Here is a 21,262-nt window from a genome sequence, read left to right on the forward strand (position 1 = left end):
CTCTACAACCAAAATCATCCCCTGACTGACGTTACTACTTTCCACTCAAGGACCTTGACAAAAATGTAGTGGAGTAAAAAGTATGATATTTGTCTTTTAAATGTAGTGAAGTTAAAGTAAAAAGTTTCCAGAAAAAATAATACTCAAGTAAAGTACAGATACTCAAAAAGTGTACTTAAAGGGGGGGTGAAACACTCAGTTTCAGTCAATCTCATGTTAATCTTGAGTACCTATAGAGTAGTATTCAGGGCTTGACATTAACACCCGCCAACCCGCCAAATGCGGGTGGATTTTGCTCGTGGCGGGTAACGCAGTCACTCCAACTAGCCACTTTGGCGGGTTGAATAATTGTAGTCTTTTCAAAAGGCATCTGAAATAAGCCATACTGCAGTGTGACACTACGAAGCTGCCCTGCATCAAGTGCATAACTTACATTCCACGGACATATTAGAAAGTCAAGCAAATATTTCCATTTTTCTGTCATGAGTGGACGAGGCTAAACTTCCGTGAACGAGCGCCACGGAGCGCATGCGCACCGAACAGACGGAGCGCAATAGAATAGGAGCGCAATAATTCTGACTAAAATATACATTAACACTAAATTATAAATATATTTTGCTAATTTATTTGTTGTTGAATATTTGTTGTTGCTGGTGAACATTAATGTGCTAGAGAATTTCAAACCTACGTGTATTTTTATGATATCAGTTTTGTTTTTATTTATTTTCATTTTAAGTTTAGTAAATTTACTTTAAAAAGCATTATTTTGTTTTTAGATTGTAACGTTTCAATGTTAGAGTGTAATGTGATTTGACCCCTTTTTTTGGATAGACTGCAAGGTTGCATTGTTTGTTTTAGCTTCAATATGAACATTGTTTGTAGGACAATATTGATCAGGATATGAAATAAATAAAAATAAATATTAAATACAGATTTTTTAAAATTCAAATAGAAAAAAAAAAATACTGAGGTAATACCATCACCATTTAGCCCAAAAATTCTGATTTCTTTGGCAATAGGCTATTGCCCAATCTTATGGCATGCATTAAATGCTGAATTTTCCATTTTTGGCTAAGCAGTAGGCTAATGATACATTATTATCCCTGTTAAATGGTTATTTAACAATTAGCCGTTCTGCATTAATAATTCAGTTTGTTTGCTGAATTTATGTAGTCTTGATTTGGGTGTGTACAGTGGTTTTACATTTAAAAGGGTTGTAAATCTAGTTCAAGTATACATTTTAGCACAAGCAACTTTTGTTAGGTAATTTCACAACAACAAATATGTGGCTAGTAAAAATGCTGTGTGGCTAGTAACTTTGGAAAACCACTAGCCATGTTGGCTAGTGAGCAAAAAAGTTAATGTCAAGCCCTGGTAGTATTGCATCCTTCATACCTCCAAAAAGTCTTTAGTTTTATTATATTTATAAAAGAAAGATAGGCTGTACCGAGTCTGCGGAGCTAGGCGTGCCATGTGGGCGGAGCTAAAGAATCACGAGCGCGAATCACACACACACACACCATACATCGCATGCTCCATAGATACATTAACTATACGTGATCATGTTGTTTACTTGCTGTGCTTACGTGCCGATAGCTAACAACACACAGACATTTGAAGCAGTTTTACTCATCGCCTGCGGTTCCAACGCACGACCGTGAACCTTTATCGTTGGGACTGCTCCATCCTTAAACATTAGACGATCTGCAAATCCGGCGTTGAACTGGGCCTTGTTTATAAAACAATCATCGTCGAAATGCAGGGAACAACCAAGAACACTTGCACAACTCCGTTGATGACTTCCCTAAAGCCGAGCACAGCGCTTTGATGGGCGTACTGCTTTCGCTCTCTCGCTCTGGTCTACGGGTGCGCGCACGCCCTTCCGGGAGAAGTGCCCTTAGGACCCATATAAGGAAATTCCGTACCATCTGACGTCACACACGCCCATACTCGAAAAAAACTTTCCGAAACTTGTGACAAACCGGAAGGAGTATTTTTGGCACAGAAATACTCCATCAAATGTACAGCTTAATTTTTGAAACATTGTCCATGTTTAGCATGGGAATCCAACTCTTTAACAATGTAAAAAACTCAGTATGCATGAAATAGCATTTCACCCCCCCTTTAAGTACAGTACTGGTAGATGTACTTTGTTACTGTCCACCTCTGATTGGTGTGGAGTAAAAAGTATGAGATTTGTCTTTCAAATGTAGTTAATGTAAAAAGTTTCCAGAAATAATAATACTCAAGTAAAGTACAAATAAAGTCGGGCAGACGTTGGATTTTGGTTGGAAATGAAAGTCGGGTTGACGTCAGACCTGACTGTCCAACGTTGGAGATTAATGTCAATCTGAAGTTGGATTCTGACATCAACCTGATTTTCATTTTCAACGTTGGGTTTGGTCTTCTAAATGCTAATTTTATCATTGTTTTGGAGCGCACTAGCTTATAGATAACAGTAAGGCTAACATATTCATACTAAAAGCAAAAAAAACTTTTCATAGAAACTTTAAATAGGGCACTGTTTGAGGGAACAGCCATTTGAGTGTCCGGAACCATTGTGGACGTTATTGAGTGCTCTTATTCAATCTCACATTCACACAAGTACAGTTCAACAGGAAAAAGCAATGAATCCCCATTGCAAGGTTTCTTTTCATTTATTTTTTATCAGACAGTAGTGCAAATTGCAGTACAAGCTCCTTTAATGTTTCAAGCACTATAAGCAGTAAACAGAAAGCACTTGTAACGTAATGTATCTGACTCTGGGTCAATGCGAATTAGCTCAAGGGTATAGGGAATTTTGGAAATATTAATAATCATAACTCATGGTCATAATTCATAAATCGCATATACATTTACTTTATCAATTATCGAGATTACCTTGTTCTGTAACTGGTCTAGTCATCAGTCATTTGTCCAGCGAATAAATATAAGATTATCACAGTTAAGAAGGGGTATCCCTGTTTACAAACTCCAAGAAAGTTTATCTTCTGGCCGTGAACATAAAACTTTTGGGTTTATGAATTAAAACTACTCAAAGTAGTCTATAATATCGAGCGTGTAGCTTAATTAGATCTTTTTGCATTTCATTGACTTCATAAAGGTGGATTTTCAAACACCGAGACAGTCAAAGTATGAATGGGTTTTAATAAATGTCAAACTAGAGATTACATGAGCTTCAACTATAAACGTACGTAAAAATGCAAACAATAAAACAAACATTTAAACAAACAAGAACATAAGAAATAACGTGATCAGAGTGAATGAAATGAAAGAGAAAATAAGGAGAGAGAGAGGAAGTAGCTGGTAATTATTACAGACAGAAACCTAATTTCAAGAGGCACCTGGAATCAGCTTTTAGAGAGATCAATACTTGCAAGTTTGTTCTCTGTTCGGGTGATGCTGAGAGGCAGGAAGCGCGGACGGTGTCCTGTTTGTGCTGCGTCTTCCGGTGTCGTGGGAAGCTTAAAAGGCTCACTGAATGTAACGTTTACTGGAAAATAAGATTCATCTCCCGTGAAGGAAGAGGCAAATATATATATCTTAGTTGCAAAGAACGGCAGCTACGACTCGAACATGTGTTTGTCCGAGGGAGAAGGCCGGTGCCTTTTCAGATGTTCCTTGGAGAAGAGGAAGAAGGTAAGAGAGGGAAGAAGAGCTGCGAGAGAGCAAGGGGGTGCGAGGGTCTGCACCTTTAAAGGGAATCTGCTTCCCCCCTCTTTTTGGGACAACAGCCAATCGTATCTTCTGATCTGAAGCGGGAAAAAGTTCCTTTGTTTGTGAAGAAACGCCTACTTTGACTATGTCATGTGAGAGATAGAATTCGTATTTTCTCTTTCAGAAAGATAATACCCATAAGAATACATTTCATTGTAATCTCATACATATATGCAATTCCGTGAGATCACTACGATTAGAATGATACCAGAAATGGTGTGTACAGAATATGGGAATACGGATATGCATTTCAAATGTAGAATTCTGAGCATTTTAGGTGTCAATTGATTTCTATGATAGAACATAGACATCTCAATCTGCCATGGAAATTATGCACACATAAAAATACATATCAAAAGCATTGCTATTGGATCATATGTGGAAATTTCTGTTTCAAAGTCCACGAGTGTTCTTGTGCGTGTGTGTGGAATATCTGGAATGTCTTAGAGGCTTGTCACGTGATTCAAAGGCATGTGGGTTTTAGAGAGAGGGGGAATTTTAAACAACAGGGTTCCTTCTGTTTAAGGCAATGTGTGACTCAAATGTCTCTCTAGAGAGCCACAAAGTTGCAGTTTTGACAGTCCAAGCAGGACGTGAACAGACCTCTTGTCTTCTCAGACAACGAAGGATGTGTTTGCGAGATCAGGATTCACAAATTTGAAAAGCAGCTGACCGGATGTCATTGTCATTGTTGCTACACACTCTTGCAAAAGAGTATTTGGTATTTGGTCACAATCAGCTGAAAAACTGAAAAGCATCTCTTGTGTTATAAAAGTACAACATTTATTGAAAAATGTTACATAAAACATGTGCAGGGATTATTTTTCTTTACGTCTGAGAGTTCATTAATATGCGCTGAAAATGACGGAAGCACAAAGTTCATTATTTTGTTTTTGAAGAAATCACGGAAAGTGATTTCTTTCCATGAAGGAGAAAAAGTGGCTTCCACTTCTGAGCCTGCTTCACTTTTCCACGAGGAAACAGCGAGTCAAGCGGCACCTGACACTTCTCATTTCCAGGACACGCATATTTCATAACTGGACAGTAGTGAGACTTACAACACAAATCGGCACAATGCCTGTAATGATAGCTTGAGAGTCTGTTAGGTTATATACGGTAATATGTAGAGCAACTTATACCTGTTTGTGGCATGCGTAGCTAATAAGGAATATACGGTAGACAGTGAGTAAACATTTGTGTAACTCCTGTTTGTACATAGAATCTGTTTGTACATAGATTCCTACATGAGGCAGAATAATCCTCAGCATCTATGTGTGTGACCGGTAGTCTACCCGGAATCCCAGGATAGTCATTCATGATTCTAAAGAAGATTTAAGTTCTAAACAGTTGTTTGAATAAGATGTTTAAAGCTTAAGTCATTTAAGCTAATCATTTTTTGAGCAATTACATAACCAGCAAGTGTTCAAAACTGTCTGCTTGCCTTAGCTCGATTCAAAATGGTAAGCTTGTAATAATGTTTTTAATTCCAGTGGTCCTGGTGGATTTCCGCGGGAAATTCGAGCATGTCTTTGTCATGATCCTGGTATTCTTCTCTTACACTCTTCCTCCCTCTTCTGGTCACACTCATTATTACATCCTTTTACGCACACACATTCCCATTCATTATCTCATTCGCTCTCAGCTGTTTCTCATCACCTCATCTCATCACTCTCTCTCCTCACCTGTTTCCCACTTTCTCTGATTAGACTCTCTATTACTAGGCTTTCCTTTCTTTTGTTCTTTGTCAGATTATTGCCGAATGTTACGTACCTGTTTGTCTGCAATTCCAGCCCTGTCTTGTCGAGTCCTGTCTGGTGCGTGTTCCTTACTGACAACATTATTACCTCACCTCTGCTTTGTCCAACCTCCAGCTAACGTGAGTGGTCCACGGTTTGGCGTTCCCGTGCTCTCTACGGACCCAGCCTCTTATCTCAACCTCCGGGATATCCCGTTGCCGGCCCAGACCGCGTATTTCTGTTCCCTTTTCACTGAGAGACTTTCTGTTCCCTTTGGCTGAGATGTTCTTCAGTTGGATTTAATACTGAGAGACTTTCTGTTGGATTTGCATGCCTTGCGGCCACCTGTGTTATTTTGCCTGAACTGTTTATCATCTATTAAATATTGTCAAATCGCCTTCTGCTTTTGGGTCCTCTCTCCTTACACTTGACAGAATAATCTGACCGAAATGGACCCAGCAAAGGAGAGTCCCCTTCAGTCAGCACTCGAACTCCAGGGAGCCATGCTGGGCCGTCATGAGGATGAGCTGGCCGCCGCTCGTCATGCCATGGATTTCCTTGCAGCTCGCATGATCGACATCTCGCAACAGCTTCATCACCTCCGTGTTGAGTCTTCCTCTTCTAGAGGTCAGGATGCTCCTGAGCCAAGAGTGAACAACCCGCCGTGTTATTCCGGTGAGCCCAAGGAGTGTCGATCATTTTTGACCCAGTGTGATGTTGTCTTTTCACAACAGTCTTCCACATACGCTAATGATCGCTCTCGCATCGCCTTCGTCATCTCCTTGCTGTCTGGCCGTGCGCGGGAATGGGGAACAGCGGTATGGAATTCAGAGGCCGACTGTCTCAGTCGTTATACCTTCTTCAAAGAAGAGATGCTGCGGGTCTTTGACCGTTCTGCGTTCGGAGCGGAGGCTTCCCGGCTGCTGTCTACGCTTCGCCAAGGGAAGAGGTCAGCAGCAGATTTTTCAATTGAATTTCGTACTTTATCTGCTTCCTGTGACTGGAACGAGTCAGCTCTGGTAGCTCGTTTCCTCGAAGGGCTTAATGCCGATATAAAGGGCGAGATCCTTCCCCGCGAGGCACCCACTCGACTGGATCCTCTCATTAGCCGCGTTTCCACTGTCGGGCCAGGGCCGGGCCGTGCTAGTGCGTGCCAGGGCCAGTCGCGTTTCCACTGTCACTTCCGGGGCTTGATAGGGGCTTACTCGGGGCCAACGGCCAGGATTTCTGGCCCGTCGAATACCTTGGGCCAGAGCGGGCCAGCTCGGGCTAGAGGAGTGGTTACGAACAGAGGCTGAGTTAACCCGAGTTGGGAGATGGCAGCGCCGGATGATTCTGTCAGCATTAAAGACTTTTAAAATAATTTAACTCGCGTTCATGTTTGAATGCCTTGTGTTTGGAATGCGCGCTAACCATTACCATAGTAAACATAGTAAACGCTTGAAGATACGCATAGTAAAAAAACATAGTGAACGCTTGAAGAAATCAGACCAATCATAAAGGCTATCACAATCATGTTTTTATTTTATCTGTCAGTAGCCTACGTCTCGTCTCATTATACCGGACTATCATAAAATAAAGCAACTTTTTTTTCGGGAGCTTCCTCTGTTTCTCTGACGGAAAATATCTGTATGGGAGTCGAGAGAGTGCTAAAGCTCCTCAGGTCGTATTTTTGGTGGCATATATTTGTAGAAATTATCATTCTTTCTAAATGTGATGTAAATATGTCCTGTAACTACCAGATAAACAGTAACAGACTGAAGAAGTAAGTGTGTCCTCTTTCTTTTGTGAAATAGACCTAACGGTAATTTATTTCTGAGTGACTGATGTGCAATTTTGACATAAATTAATTCATTATGATCAATGTATCACTTTTTATTGTAAACCTGTGGTAAAACATCGATGCTTGGGTTTTAAATATTCAAGTAAACAACAAAAATGCCAGCAAACGGCCGCTTTTATCATGTTTGTTTTCAACGCTGTTTCCAGTGATTTCTGATTAGTTTTCTGATAAAACTTCCATTTGTTGGTGAATGGGTTAGTGTGACGTTGTTCCAGAGAGGCATGTTACGGGCGTGTTTTAGTGAAGCGCTGTGGAGCTTCTGGCCCGACAGTGGAAACGCAGGCCCGGTGCTATTAGCCCGAGGCTATCAGCCCGGCACGGCCCGTTTAAAGCCCTGGCCCGGCCCTGGCCCGACAGTGGAAACGCGGCTATTGACATGGCCATTCGAGTGGAGAAGCGTTTTTAAATACGCCGCCGCAGCCGCTACCTTGAAAGGTCTCTTTTCTCCACTCCTGCGCTATCCTCTACACCGTCTCCCATCGCTGACTCCGAGCCTATGCAGCTGGGAGGTCTACGAATCTCCGCGGCCGAGCGTCAACACCGCATCATGGCCCGCCTCTGTATGTACTGCGGGTCTGCATCTCATCAAGTCTCCACCTGCCCGGTAAAAGCCAAAGCTCACCAGTAGAGAGAGGGTTACTGGTGAGCGCTTCAACCCTAGACCCTCCGCCATGCGCACGCACTACTTTGTCCACTCTCCTCCGCTGGCCGGGTTTTTCCGTCTCTTGCCAGGTTTTGATCGATTCGGGAGCCGATGGAAGTTTTGTGGATGAGACTTGGGCTCCGAGAACAGGGGATTCCCTCATTGAATGTAAAGACTCCACCCCTGTCCACGCCCTCGACGGTAGTATCCTCTCTAGAGTGCGCTTTGCCACAGCTCCGGTGAGTCTCACCATCTCTGGCAATCATCAAGAGACAATTTCTTTTCTTGTTTTTCATTCCCCTTATAGCCCTGTTGTTTTAGGACATCCCTGGTTAGTTGAGCATAACCCTCGAGATAAACAGGTCCAGAGGCTCCATTCTTTCATGGAATTTGTCGTGTCATGTTAAGTGTTTGATGTCTGCTGTCCCTCCTGTCTCTTCTGTCTCTGTTTTTCAGGAGGAGCCGGGTGATTTGTCCGGGGTCCCGGAGGAGTACCATGATCTTCAAGCGGTCTTTAGTCGTTCCAGGGCCACTTCTCTTCCTCCCCATTGGCCTTATGACTGTAGTATCGACCTTCTTCCGGGTAACACTCCTCCCCGAGGGAGACTTTACTCTCTCTCCACTCCCGAGCGCGAAGCACTTGAGAAATATCTGTCTGACTCGCTCGACGTCGGTACCATTGTACCTTCCTCCTCCCCTGCCGGTGCGGGTTTTTTCTTCGTCAAGAAGAAGGATGGTTCATTGCGCCCCTGCATAGATTATCGAGGGTTGAATGACATCACGGTCAAGAACCGCTATCCCTTGCCGCTTGTGTCATCCGCCTTCGAGATCTTGCAGGGGGCCAAGATCTTTTCAAAACTAGATCTCCGTAATACATACCACCTTGTCCGCATAAAGGGGGGGACGAGTGGAAGACGGCGTTTAACACCCCTTTGGGGCACTTCAAATATCGCGTTCTTCCTTTCGGTTTGGTCAACGCCCCCGCCGTGTTCCAGGCGTTAATTAACGATGTTCTCAGAGACCTGCTGAACATTTTCGTTTTTGTCTATCTCAACGATATTTAGATTTTCTCTCCAAGTACATACACATCACGTTCTTCAGGTTCTCCAACGTCTCCTCGAGAATCGACTGTTCGTTAAGGCAGAGAAATGTACTTTCCACGCTCAATTCGTCTCCTTTCTTGGATCTGTAATTTCCGCGGAGGGTATTAGCATGGATCCCTCCAAGGTCAGTGCGGTCACAGAATGGCCAGTGCCTGAGTCGCGCGTCGCCCTTCGCCCTTAAACGTTTTTTAGGTTTTGCTAATTTTTACCGTCGGTTTATCCGTAACTTTGGCCAGATCGTCGCCCCCCATCGGCTCTCACGTCTGCCAAGGACCGATTTTCCTGGACTGAGGAGGCTCAAACAGCTTTCGATCGTCTCATATCCCTTTTTACCTCCGCTCCTATCTTAAGAACTCCTGACGTCTCCAGACAATTCATTGTTGAGGTTGATGCGTCGGAGGTGGGTGTGGGAGCCTCCTCTCCCAACGCTCATCTGCTGATGAAAAGATTCACCCCTGCGCTTTTTTTTCACATCGCCTTTCCCCCGCCGAACGCAATTATGATGTAGGAAATCGCGAATTATTGGCAATCCGTCTAGCCCTCGGAGAGTGGCGTCACTGGCTTGAGGGTACCTCTGTTCCGTTCATTGTCTGGACAGACCATAGAAATTTAGAGTACATTCGTTCCGCTAAGAGACTCAATGCTCGTCAGGCTCGTTGGGCACTTTTCTTTACGCGTTTCGACTTTTCCATCTCCTACCGCCCCGGTTCTAAGAACCTCAAGCCAGATGCTCTTTTGCGACAGTTCGCTTCTCCAGAGGTTGTTCCCACTAAGGAGGAGATCCTTCCTCAGGGTATGGTGGTGGGTGCAGCTGTCTGGGGAATAGAACATTTGGTCAAGCTCTCCCTACACGGCGGTCCGCTAATAGACGTTGTGTCAAAAGCCCCCGTTATTCTGTTGGGCAGAGGGTTTGGTTAAGGGTTAATCCACCCTTAATCTTCCCCTTCAATCCACTTCGCGTAAGCTGGCTCCTAAATTCATCGGGCCATTCCGTATCCTTAAGATACTCAGTCCTGTCTCAGTCAGACTCAAGTTATCTGCCAATCTTCAGCGCATTCACCCTGTCTTTCACGTGTCGTGTATTAAACCCGTTATTCGTGTCCCTCCTCATCCTGTCACTTCTCCGATCCGTGTTGAGGGCGCTCCCACCTACAGGGTTCGTAGACTTCTCGATGTTCGCCCTCGGGGTCGTGGTCATCAATTCCTGGTCGATTGGGAGGGATACGGTCCTGAGGAGAGAAGTTGGATTCCATCCCGGGACGTCCTGGACCGCTCGCTGATTGATGACTTCTACCGCTCCCGCCAGTCCTCCTCCTCTGTTGCGCCAGGAGGCGCTCCTTGAGGGGAGGGTACTGTCATGATCCTGGTATTCTTCTCTTACACTCTTCCTCGCTCTTCTGGTCACACTTATTATTACATCCTTTTATGCACACACATTCCCATTCATTATCTCATTCGCCCTCAGCTGTTTCTCATCACCTCATCTCATCACTCTCTCTCCTCACCTGTTTCCCACTTTCTCTGATTAGACTCTCTATTACTAGGCTTTCCTTTCTTTTGTTCTTTGTCAGATTATTGCCGAATGTTACGTACCTGTTTGTACGTAACATTCCAGCCCTGTCTTGTCGAGTCCTGTCTGGTGCGTGTTCCTTACTGACAACATTATTACCTCGCCTCTGCTTTGTCCAACCTCCAGCTAACGTGAGTGGTCCACGGTTTGGCGTTCCCGTGCTCTCTAAGGACCCAGCCTCTATCTCAACCTCCGGGATATCCCGTTGCCGGCCCAGACCGCGTATTTCTGTTCCCTTTTCACTGAGAGACTTTCTGTTCCCTTTGGCTGAGATTTTCTTCTGTTGGATTTAAAGGACAAGTTCGGTATTTTACACTTAAAGCCCTGTTTACAGATCGTATCTGATGAAATAGAACGGTTAAGATAAAAATTTGGACACATGCTCCTGTCCCGAGAATTTTAGGTTTATTTCGTTCCCCCCCCCCCCCCCCCCACCCCCACAATGGTTGTCTATGTGCACTGGAAGATTCCTTCCTAAAAACACATTAAACTTTCGTTTACAAAGACGTGAAACTCACCGAGTGGTCAGGGGTGTTCACTGATATGTTCACTCAAAAATCGCTGAAAAAGATGCATTCCAACAGGTTTTATCGTAGTTTTTGTCCAATTCCATTGACTTAATAGGACGTGCTGTGAGACCGCAGCACCTTTACGGTATTACTCCGCCGCTTCTTCTTCTGCTTCTTCTGTGTATTCAATGAAATGCCCGTGGTTTGCTTGCAATTGGCAAAGGTGCATTATCGCCACCAACTGGGCTGGAGTGTCTATTATTCAAGCTCTAAACGGAAGAATCACGGGTGTGACGCGTTTGGCAAAATAGGTCCACAAAAGCGAAATAAACCTAAAATTCTCGGGACAGGAGCATGTGTCCAAATTTTAATCTTAACCGTTCTATTTCATCAGATACGATCTGTAAACAGGGCTTTAAGTGTAAAATACCGAACTTGGATTTACATGCCTTGCGGCCACCTGTGTTATTTTGCCTGAACTGTTTATCATCTATTAAATATTGTCAAATCGCCTTCTGCTTTTGGGTCCTCTCTCCTTACACGTGACAGTCTTTGCGTCATTACGTTACATCTGTCCACATTGCGTGTGAGTATATTCGAGGTAAAGAATTTTAGCCTTTTTTCACAGCACTTGATATAATTAAACTTATTAATTTGATGGCGGATCCAGAAAGGTTAAAATGACAATCACCAGTGACAACTGGAGATTCACCTGTTGTTAAATAGACTTTAGACTTCAGAGTGGCTACAGAAAAAAAGAGACTGCAACCAGGGCATTAAATGTAGTCACGCAATGCTGATGTTATTAACATTTACAATTTGAGAACAAAGTATAATTTGCACAGTTTGATGTGATATGATAAGCGATTGTTAGATTTAATCAGCGCGATTTACTGCAATGCTTTTTTTTCCGTTAGATGGTCTGAACAAAAGTGGATGTTACTTGTTCAGATGACATTTTCCGGTGAAAATTCTTATGTTGGTCATACTTCCAAAAAGTATAATCTGTGATTCCGAATGGCACATTCTCATCAAAACATTGGATTCATCCGCAATTTGTCATGTCGAAGCACAACTCACGTAAAGTTGATAATTCCGCGAATAACTGCAATTGCAGATTTCGAACAGAGATGGCGACAAAGAGGGAAAACTGCGGACTGCAGCTTTAAAAAAAAAACAAGGAAAGAAGACACTGAGAGATGTTTGTTTCTTTATTATCTTTATTGGTGTTGTTTGTGGCATGCTCACATGTTAATTGTAATACAGAATAATATTTGAAAAAAAGGGGAAGATGTAATGATAGCTTGAGAGTCTGTTAGGTTATATACGGTAATATGTAGAGCAACTTATACCTGTTTGCGGCATGCGTAGCTAATAAGGAATATACGGCAGACAGTGAGTAAACACAGTGTGCACCCTGTGGTCTTGTGGACTTAACGGGTACACGGCAGCCATTGTAAGTCCAAACGACTGTAAGTCAGTAAAAATAACTCCCTGTGCATCCATGCAGTCTAGCATGGATAAGAGCAATAACCCAGGGTAAACAGAACTGAACCAACATGAATGTTTGCAAATATATTTAATTCAAGATTTTAAAGTACAACATAATTCGAGAATTTATTCTGATTCAAGGGCAATCAGAATGCCAAATCCTGACTGGGCGAGAGGAGGAGCTGGGGAGGGAGGAGGGTAATTCGCTCCTGAGAAACGCGATAGCTGCTGATAATACTGAAGGAGCTTATATATGTATACGGTGATAGGCGTCGTATTCCTATATGTAGATGAGGATCAGCTGAGAGTCAGCTAATATGAGCTTGACTAACGTGACCTGCCAGAACTAACGCTACACTTGATATATATATATATATACACACACACACACACACACACACACACACACACACACACACACACACACACACTGATCAAATAGATCAATAATATACCATTATTTCACAGAAATCTATATAAAACAGAAACAGTTTTAAAACCTACAACCAGAGTTATACAGTTTGAGGTAAAACCGATAGTACTGTATGTATAGATATAGTTTATGGAGTTCCTATAAAGTTTGTGTCTTTCTTGATCTTCACATTTAAAGTCAAACAAAACTCAATGTTTTCGTACTGCTGAGTCAGTGACATTAGAAAGATTCTGGATTTTGCTTTTGGAAATTGCTGTTGTTATCATGTGCATTGCGCAGAAACATCCTCTGGAATCCACAAGATTTGGTGTAGTTTGGTTTCTTTTTGTAAATGATTGTCATTATGATGATGATGAGGATGATGAAGATGAAACAGCCTGTTACTGAACCCGCCACTGTTGTTGATAGAAATATTTGTGTATCTGAAAAAGTGCAATTAAAAGAATTGTTTAAATCATAAACTCAACTTCATCCTATCAAACATCAGACAGTCAGATTCTCCACACAAACTTCACAAAACATTTCTGCTGATTTAACAGACCAAATCTAAACATCTCTAAAATCAAATATCTAGAGAGATGCATCTGTTTGGAGACCGTGATCATACATCAGTTTCCACCTTAAAGGAACACTCCACCCATTTGCATTAAGCTTTCCATTGTTAGAAACCCAGTCATACTATTGAATGGTCGTGCAACACTCTCTCATTTTCCCCTGAGACGGGAGAAATCCGTATTTACCTCTTACACTTCCTCCCACAATGACGCAAAAATCGTCATTTTGCGTCATTGTCGGAGGAAGTGTAAGAGGGGCGGATTTCTGTTGAGACTACAAGCACTAGTTCCCACCCTTTCAAACCCGCCCATAGGGGGTTGGACCTAATGCGCTAACAGACCTATCACAGATCAGTGCCAGTGCGTTTGATTTCCAATGCCATCCTCTTTTTCCCGGACATGTCCAGCCGTTGAGATCGTCCAAAATGTCCGGGATTCGGCTTTTGCTTTCTGCGGTCGCCATTCATTGTTTACAAGCACACCTTTTGTTTCAATCTAGCTGAATTCATTCCGATTGGTGAATCTGAATGTAGTGTTTACATAAACACTAAACAAGTGATCGGTTGATGTGCGTTTTAACATTGCTAAGAAAATTCCCGCTCCTCCGTGAGAGATGCGAGACCGGTGCGTCTCAGTAATCACGCCACCGGCCTCGCGCCGTTCTCCCGCGGCCCTCAGTCTCGTCCTGCTCGCCAGAGTAAACATGATGAATGGCGACTGTAGAACGCAAAAGCCGAATCCCGGACATTTTGGGCGATCTCGAAATCCAGGGCAAACTCATCACGGAGACTCGCTAGTAGCTTAGCTTTGTTGTTTTCAACTGCCCTCTCTTATCGGTAGGCGTGACTTGGGAGTGACCTCCTAGGGCAGCGAAGCAAGTGCATTCTGGGAGTTGTTGTCTTTCATCCACATAAGCCAAAAATACATTTTCTGGCTTTTCATAGTCTAGAAAGCTCCAAATTCAAAAATAATTTCACATTTCTTCTACATAAATGACCTATTTTAAATACACATTCATCTTTCCAGAGGTGAAGTATCCCTTTAAACTCTAAAATAATTCTAAAATAATCTCACAGGAGATTTTTTAAATTATAAATATTCTGACAAGAAACTAAACAGCGGTTTTCTGTAAGTAACTCAATAATCAATGTAATACATTTCAGGTTTACTGGTCTCTGTTAACAGATTTTAAACCACTGTTAGTAGATTGAAAATACATTTGCAAACATTTATTGAATTATAAACAACAGGATTATATGGTACCTGTAATGTTCACAGTGAATTTTGTTTCATTCTTTGCACATGTTGCTTGCACAAAGAATCTGAATTGTTCAGTCATTACTGTAGTTGGACTGAAGCTGCATGTGAAGCTGTTTCTCTGTTCACAGGAGTGAGGAAACTCTTCTCTACAGATTTCGGAGTCAGTATATTTCTCAGGGTATTGAAACTTATACAATTTAATGTAGCATTCAGACTTCTTACAAGAGACGCTGCAGTTGAAAGTTACTTCTTTCCTCACAGTTCCAGTCACATCCTCACAGCTTACACTGATGTCATCTGAAAAATAACAATGTATAATACAGCAACTGAACAATAATGAAGATCTGTTTTTTGTTACATCTCAGTAAACTTTTAACATATCAGATGTTTGTGTCTACGTCAGTCATATAATGAACATTTATCTATGAACCTATTCATAAATAAAACCACTGCATTATGTGTTTTTGTCTATTAGATTTTTAATAAGATTGAATTTCTACTAATGGGAGGTTCACATTTTATTATTTATTATGAATTATAGCTTACAGTATACACTCACCTAAAGGATTATTAGGAACACCTGTTCAATTTCTCATTAATGCAATTTTCTAATCAAGCAATCACATGGCAGTTGCTTCAATGCATTTAGGGGTGTGGTCCTGGTCAAGACAATCTCCTGAACTCCAAACTGAATGTCAGAATGGGAAAGAAAGGTGATTTAAGCAATTTTTAGCGTGGCATGGTTGTTGGTGCCAGACGGGCCGGTCTGAGTATTTCACAATCTGCTCAGTTACTGGGATTTTCACGCACAACCATTTCTTGGGTTTACAAAGAATGGTGTGAAAAGGGAAAAACATCCAGTATGTGGCAGTCCTGTGGGCGAAAATGCCTTGTTGATGCTAGAGGTCAGAAGAGAATGGGCCGACTGATTCAAGCTGATAGAAGAGCAACTTTGACTGAAATAACCACTCGTTACAACCGAGGTATGCAGCAAAGCATTTGTGAAGCCACAACACGCACAACCTTGAGGCGGATGGGCTACAACAGCAGAAGACCCCACCGGGTACCACTCATCTCCACTACAAATAGAAAAAATAGGCTACAAAATTTGCACGAGCTCACCAAAATTGGACAGTTGAAGACTGGAAAAATGTTGCCTGGTCTGATGAGTCTCGATTTCTGTTGAGACATTCAGATGGTAGAGTCAGAATTTGGCGTAAACAGAATGAGAACATGGATCCATCATGCCTTGTTACCACTGTGCAGGCTGGTGGTGGTGGTGTAATGGTGTGGGGGATGTTTTCTTGGCACACTTTAGGCCCCTTAGTGCCAATTGGGCATCGTTTAAATGCCACGGCCTACCTGAGCATTGTTTCTGACCATGTCCATCCCTTTATGACCACCATGTACCCATCCTCTGATGGCTACTTCCAGCAGGATAATGCACCATCTTACAAAGCTCGAATCATTTCAAATTGGTTTCTTGAACATGACAATGAGTTCACTGTACTAAAATGGCTCCCACAGTCACCAGATCTCAACCCAACAGAGCATCTTTGGGATGTGGTGGAACGGGAGCTTCGTGCCCTGGATGTGCATCCCACAAATCTCCATCAACTGCAAGATGCTATCCTATCAATATGGGCCAACATTTCTAAAGAATGCTTTCAGCACCTTGTTGAATCAATGCCACGTAGAATTAAGGCAGTTCTGAAGGCGAAAGGGGGTCAAACACAGTATTAGTATTATTAGTATTAGTTCCTAATAATCCTTTAGGTGAGTGTATATTTAATAGTAATATATACATTACAGTCTCTGTTTGCAACATCCTGACTGTTTCTTTTAATTATGTGCATCAGATCAAACACAAGATCATGTAGTCTTGACTGAAAATGTGATTTTGTGCTTATCTGTGTGAACACATTATTTTATGTAAAAGAGAGTGTGTGTGTGTGTGTGTGTGTGTGTGTGTGTGTGTGTGTGTGTGTGTGTGTGTGTGTGTGTGTGTGTGTGTGTGTGTGTGTGTGTGTGTAAACACATAAACTGCACTGCTCCCTGACTCCAGTGGATATCCCTCTATTGTGTTAATCATTCAAAAGTAATTGTTCAAACACTTGCACTGAACTGGATAAACTTCAAAAGGTTTAATGAGCCACTTGGGCTTTAATAAAATTTGACCTTTTTTTCGTCATGATCTTAGATTTATTCCCTCCTCAAAATTCTCACACACTCTTTCTAGGGGAAAGTTTATTCTCTTACCATCAGCTTGACAGACAGCAGTAAAAGTCCAAACCAGAATGAACAGTTGCACTGTATTTACAGCATTCATGCTTTTGATTCTGCAATAGCAAAAAAAAAAAAAAAAAGAAAAGCCACATGGACTACTTTTACGATGGTTTAAAGTAGTTTGAAATTCTTTAAAAAAAATGTTTTACTCCTTCATGCTTCAGGAAACACCAACATCTTCTTATACATATTTAGGTGACTTGCATGTATATTTGATATAATGCAGAGAATAATAGCTCAGTAAAATCTTTCTAAACTTCAAGCCTGAGAAAACACCCAACTTCTTCAATATGTCAAAATTAATTTTGCATGGTTTCACACAACAATGAGGTGTTGAAGGCACTCATGAGTGCAAAATATTACAGCAAAACCACAAGATTTATTACAATAAACCACAGAGAACACAATGAAAAAGATCCATTCATTATAATATTGTTGCTGAATCTACAGAGCCACAACAGAAATTGAACATGATGAAATAAAATTGCATTGTCTTCACTGGTTGAACGCAAAAATAAATCCAAATATAAGTCAGTAGGAAACACTGCAACATTATTTAGACAAAATTATCACAAAAAAGAGTTTTCTATATTCATTGGCATTTTGAAATATCTGCAAAATGTGTAAATAACAAATACAAAAACACCATGCATTTACTAAAGATTGTCCTGTGGCTGGTTATGGATTAGTAAATATAAAGGAGATTATTCTCCTGTTAAAGAGAGTGTTATCGCTCACCTCTGGTCTGTATGTCTTCAGCGTGTGCGTTCATTCACTCTGACTCTCTCTACAGCTCACTCTAGTGTATAAATACAGGCTACTCAACTCTCACTTTCATACAGCAATTCATGTTGCTGTATTTCTCCAGCTGAGAGAGTGCCTCTGAAATCACAGAGGTTACTATACATTCTTGAAGAGAAATTGAAGTCACAGCAGTCTCTACATATCAACATTAACCCTTCAATGGTGGAGCTTTTTCAGAATGTCGAAAGACTCTGGCTTGGAGGTGGAGAGTGTATGAGCATCGGGCTCAAGATCCCTGCTCCATGCAATAGACGCTGTGTGTGAGGATATTACAGGAGATCAGTGTAGGGGATGGTTGCGACATGCACGCCGTTTCTTCCCTCGTTGCATCGCAAGGGAGAATATACGCTGTGATGTGGACGAGAATATGTGTCCAGACAGACAGCAGCATGTGGATGGCCAGGAGGGTGAGGAGGACGGTGGCCAGGAGAGGGAGGGTGAGGACAGCGACCAGTAAAGAACTGTTAGTTGTGAATCTCCAGCTTTATTTACAGCACTGTAGGCTGGATATAATTTTCATTGTTTTTTGTTTGTATGTTTATATTACAGTATATTATGCTGCATACATTTTCATTTTACTCTGATGTATGGAAGTTACTTTATGTGTGTGAATGATAATGGTTACAATTTCCTTGGCAGTATGAGTGCATGTCAAACCTTGGAGGCTACTCTTACCCTAAAATCCTATTTCTTTTTTTCAGTTTTATACACAATTGTATTCTGTTAGCAAGACAAAAAAACAGTACAGTAACCATTGTCAATGAAGGACTGGGCTAAGACTGAAAGGTGGACATGAGGGATATTTCAATGGTCCTCTGCCATAGTGACAAAACATCTAAACATTTTGACTTGCAGTGCTTACACAATGCCCAAGGGACGAAGCATTTTGGGGGCACTGACTGTTAAAATGAGAAGGAAATTTAGTTTTGACACATGAGTGAACTGTTTTGGGAGAGGTATGAACTTTTGCAGGTGAACCATGGTGTTTTGCTGAACCATCCACGTTATTTTGGCAAAAGCACCAAGAGTGTTGAGAACGTCCAGTCTGTTTCAAGAAATGAGTCAAAGCAATTGAGAAGTATCTTTGCCATTTTCGTGGCACTGACTCTTTATATGGGAAACAAATTTAGTTTTGAAGCATGAGAGAACAGTTTTGGGAGAGATATGAGCTTTTGCAAGTGAGCTGTAGTGTTGTGCTGAACTGTAAGACTGTTTTGCCAAATGATCTTAGAGTTTTGAGAATGTAATTTCTGTTTCAAGAAATGAGCCAAACTAATGGAGAAAAACTGTAAAAGAGAGAGAAAAAATATTTGTGGTGGACGTGGTGCCCCTGGGAACTTGGCCAAACGCCCATATGGTTAATCCACCTTTGCCCATGATCACATCTCCTGCTCTCTTGTTGTGAATGTGTGGTTTGGCCTGTGTTTTCTTAGCTTTTTTGTGTTTTTATATGTGCTATTTAAATCAAAGAAACTTGAAACTTGTTATTTCTCTCAGGAAACTTGCGCAATTTCTATGCCCCAAAACTTGTGAAATGAATAATAACATTGATATAGGCTATTATTCCTAGGTTAATAATATTGGGCTTGTTTTTGAAGCTTGCGAGAGTTGGTAACACTGTCTCCAGAGCGCAAACACAAATATGCACTGGAGCATTTGCCAAATCTGTTTCGCCACTTTATTATTACAGTATCACCTGAGGGTGCTCGTGCTTGCGTTTGAGGGAGCTTAGCACAACTGTAGAACCAGGCCTGAGTTGGTTTATGTTGCTAAGCTGCAAATTCATGCCAAAAAAACAGCAAATTTGCATTTCAGTAGGCCAATGAATAATAAAGAAACCAACAGGGTCTTATAACTTCCCAGTTTGTTTGTATGTATGAAAACAAAAAGATTTAAAAGTTTCAAGCAGTTTAACAGCACTCATCAATGTCACACAAATGAGATGACCAATCTAATCAAAAAAGGCGGGGCTTAAAGGCACAATATGTAATTGTTTTGCTTTAAAAATAGCAAAAATCACTATATCTATGTTATATATATTTTTTAGTTGTGTACTTACATTATCCCGACTGTTTCCAACAACTTTCAAACCAGGAGAAATTTTAATTTAATTCGAAGACACGGCGCGTTTCTTTATTTCCGTTTTGTCGCAGTCAATGGCGTCATATCCGTGTTGTCCCTGGTTTCCGCTCGTGCTGCCATGGCAACCAGAGCTATGAACCAGAGCCCTCTGATAGTAACCAAGACGACAGACGTGGACCAGTGTAGTTCGCAATGTCTATCTGCACGCTGTTGTTGTTTCGTTCAAACATTATGGACCATGGCAAGCAGACTTTGGATAAAAAAGGAGAACTAAACTGAGAATCAATATCAGCGCGGTGTTTTCGAGATGTCGAGAGCTCCCATAGACAGTAACGTTATATAAACGAGAGCTCCACGTCCGAGACTTCGACCGCTTCTACATGTACTTTATTAAACAGCTGAGCACATTTACATAAAACTAATCAATGTTATATAGTTCAACAATGATAAAATGTCAGAATATGATCTGTAAGTTATTCTAATGTTGATCTAGCTTACTGCTAGTCTCATACAGACAAACTAACACATACATTTCAACACATTCAAATGCAGTTTAGTGTGATAGTGTAATGGTAGACCAAGTGAAACAGCGCTGCGTTACCTCACAAGTTTAATTTGTCTAATAAACTGACCTGTGAGTAGTAATTCTGCGTGTAGTTCGGAAGAATGAAATGTCCATATTCCTTTTATATCTGCGGGACTCGCGTCGCGTGTGGAGCTGATAGCTGTCTCTTAGCAATCCCGAACTGCTTCATATCACAGTCATGATAAAAGCATCGATGTATTCAGTCATCCATAAACATTATTAGATCGGTCGGCTTGACGTTGACGACAAGATCCATAATTCTTAGCAAATGTTGCGTCATCAAACTACGCCTTTGTTATTGTAAATAGGTTAGCGACCCCTAGTGGAGAAAAAATTCCATAGTGTACGTTTAAATGTTTTAAGCACAGTTTTAAAGACGAAGGAGAATGAGGACGTAGCTAAACATTTAATGGGCTATTTGATATTAAATTAAAATAAATGACATATTAAGATAGAAATGGAAAACGACCAACAGTATCCAGTGATGTAAACTACTCAACTTCTTTTATTTAAAAATAAAAATATATTTGCAAATGGTTCAAATTTAATACTTCACACACACACACACACACACACACACACACACACACACACACACACACACACACACACACACACACACACACACACACACACACACACACA

The 21,262-nt window shown here is 41.5% G+C and overlaps 1 protein-coding gene and 1 long non-coding RNA gene across 8 annotated transcripts in view; one reads left to right on the forward strand and one right to left on the reverse strand.

The window, feature by feature from the left end:
• LOC309485208 (uncharacterized protein) overlaps positions 1–21,262 on the reverse strand; it is a 142,566-nt gene that overhangs the window by 105,572 nt on the left and 15,732 nt on the right. For 4 of the 7 annotated variants that reach the window (XM_082151972.1, XM_082151971.1, XM_082151973.1 and 1 more), the window contains exon 4: positions 14,942–15,156. In XM_082151972.1, coding sequence (XP_082008098.1) covers positions 14,942–15,156 — 215 coding nt within the window. Of the gene's footprint in view, positions 1–14,862; positions 15,157–21,262 lie in introns of all 7 variants that reach the window. The other 3 variants (XM_082151977.1, XM_082151976.1, XM_082151975.1) reach the window with 2 other exon arrangements.
• The window catches only part of LOC309485233, a 176,122-nt gene that overhangs the window by 5,914 nt on the left and 148,946 nt on the right, over positions 1–21,262 (forward strand). The gene's annotated exons all lie outside the window — the stretch shown is intronic.

The sequence above is a fragment of the Leuciscus leuciscus genome (assembly GCF_965113295.1).
Source record: "Leuciscus leuciscus genome assembly, chromosome: 21".
NCBI classification, from domain to species: Eukaryota; Metazoa; Chordata; class Actinopteri; order Cypriniformes; family Leuciscidae; genus Leuciscus; species Leuciscus leuciscus.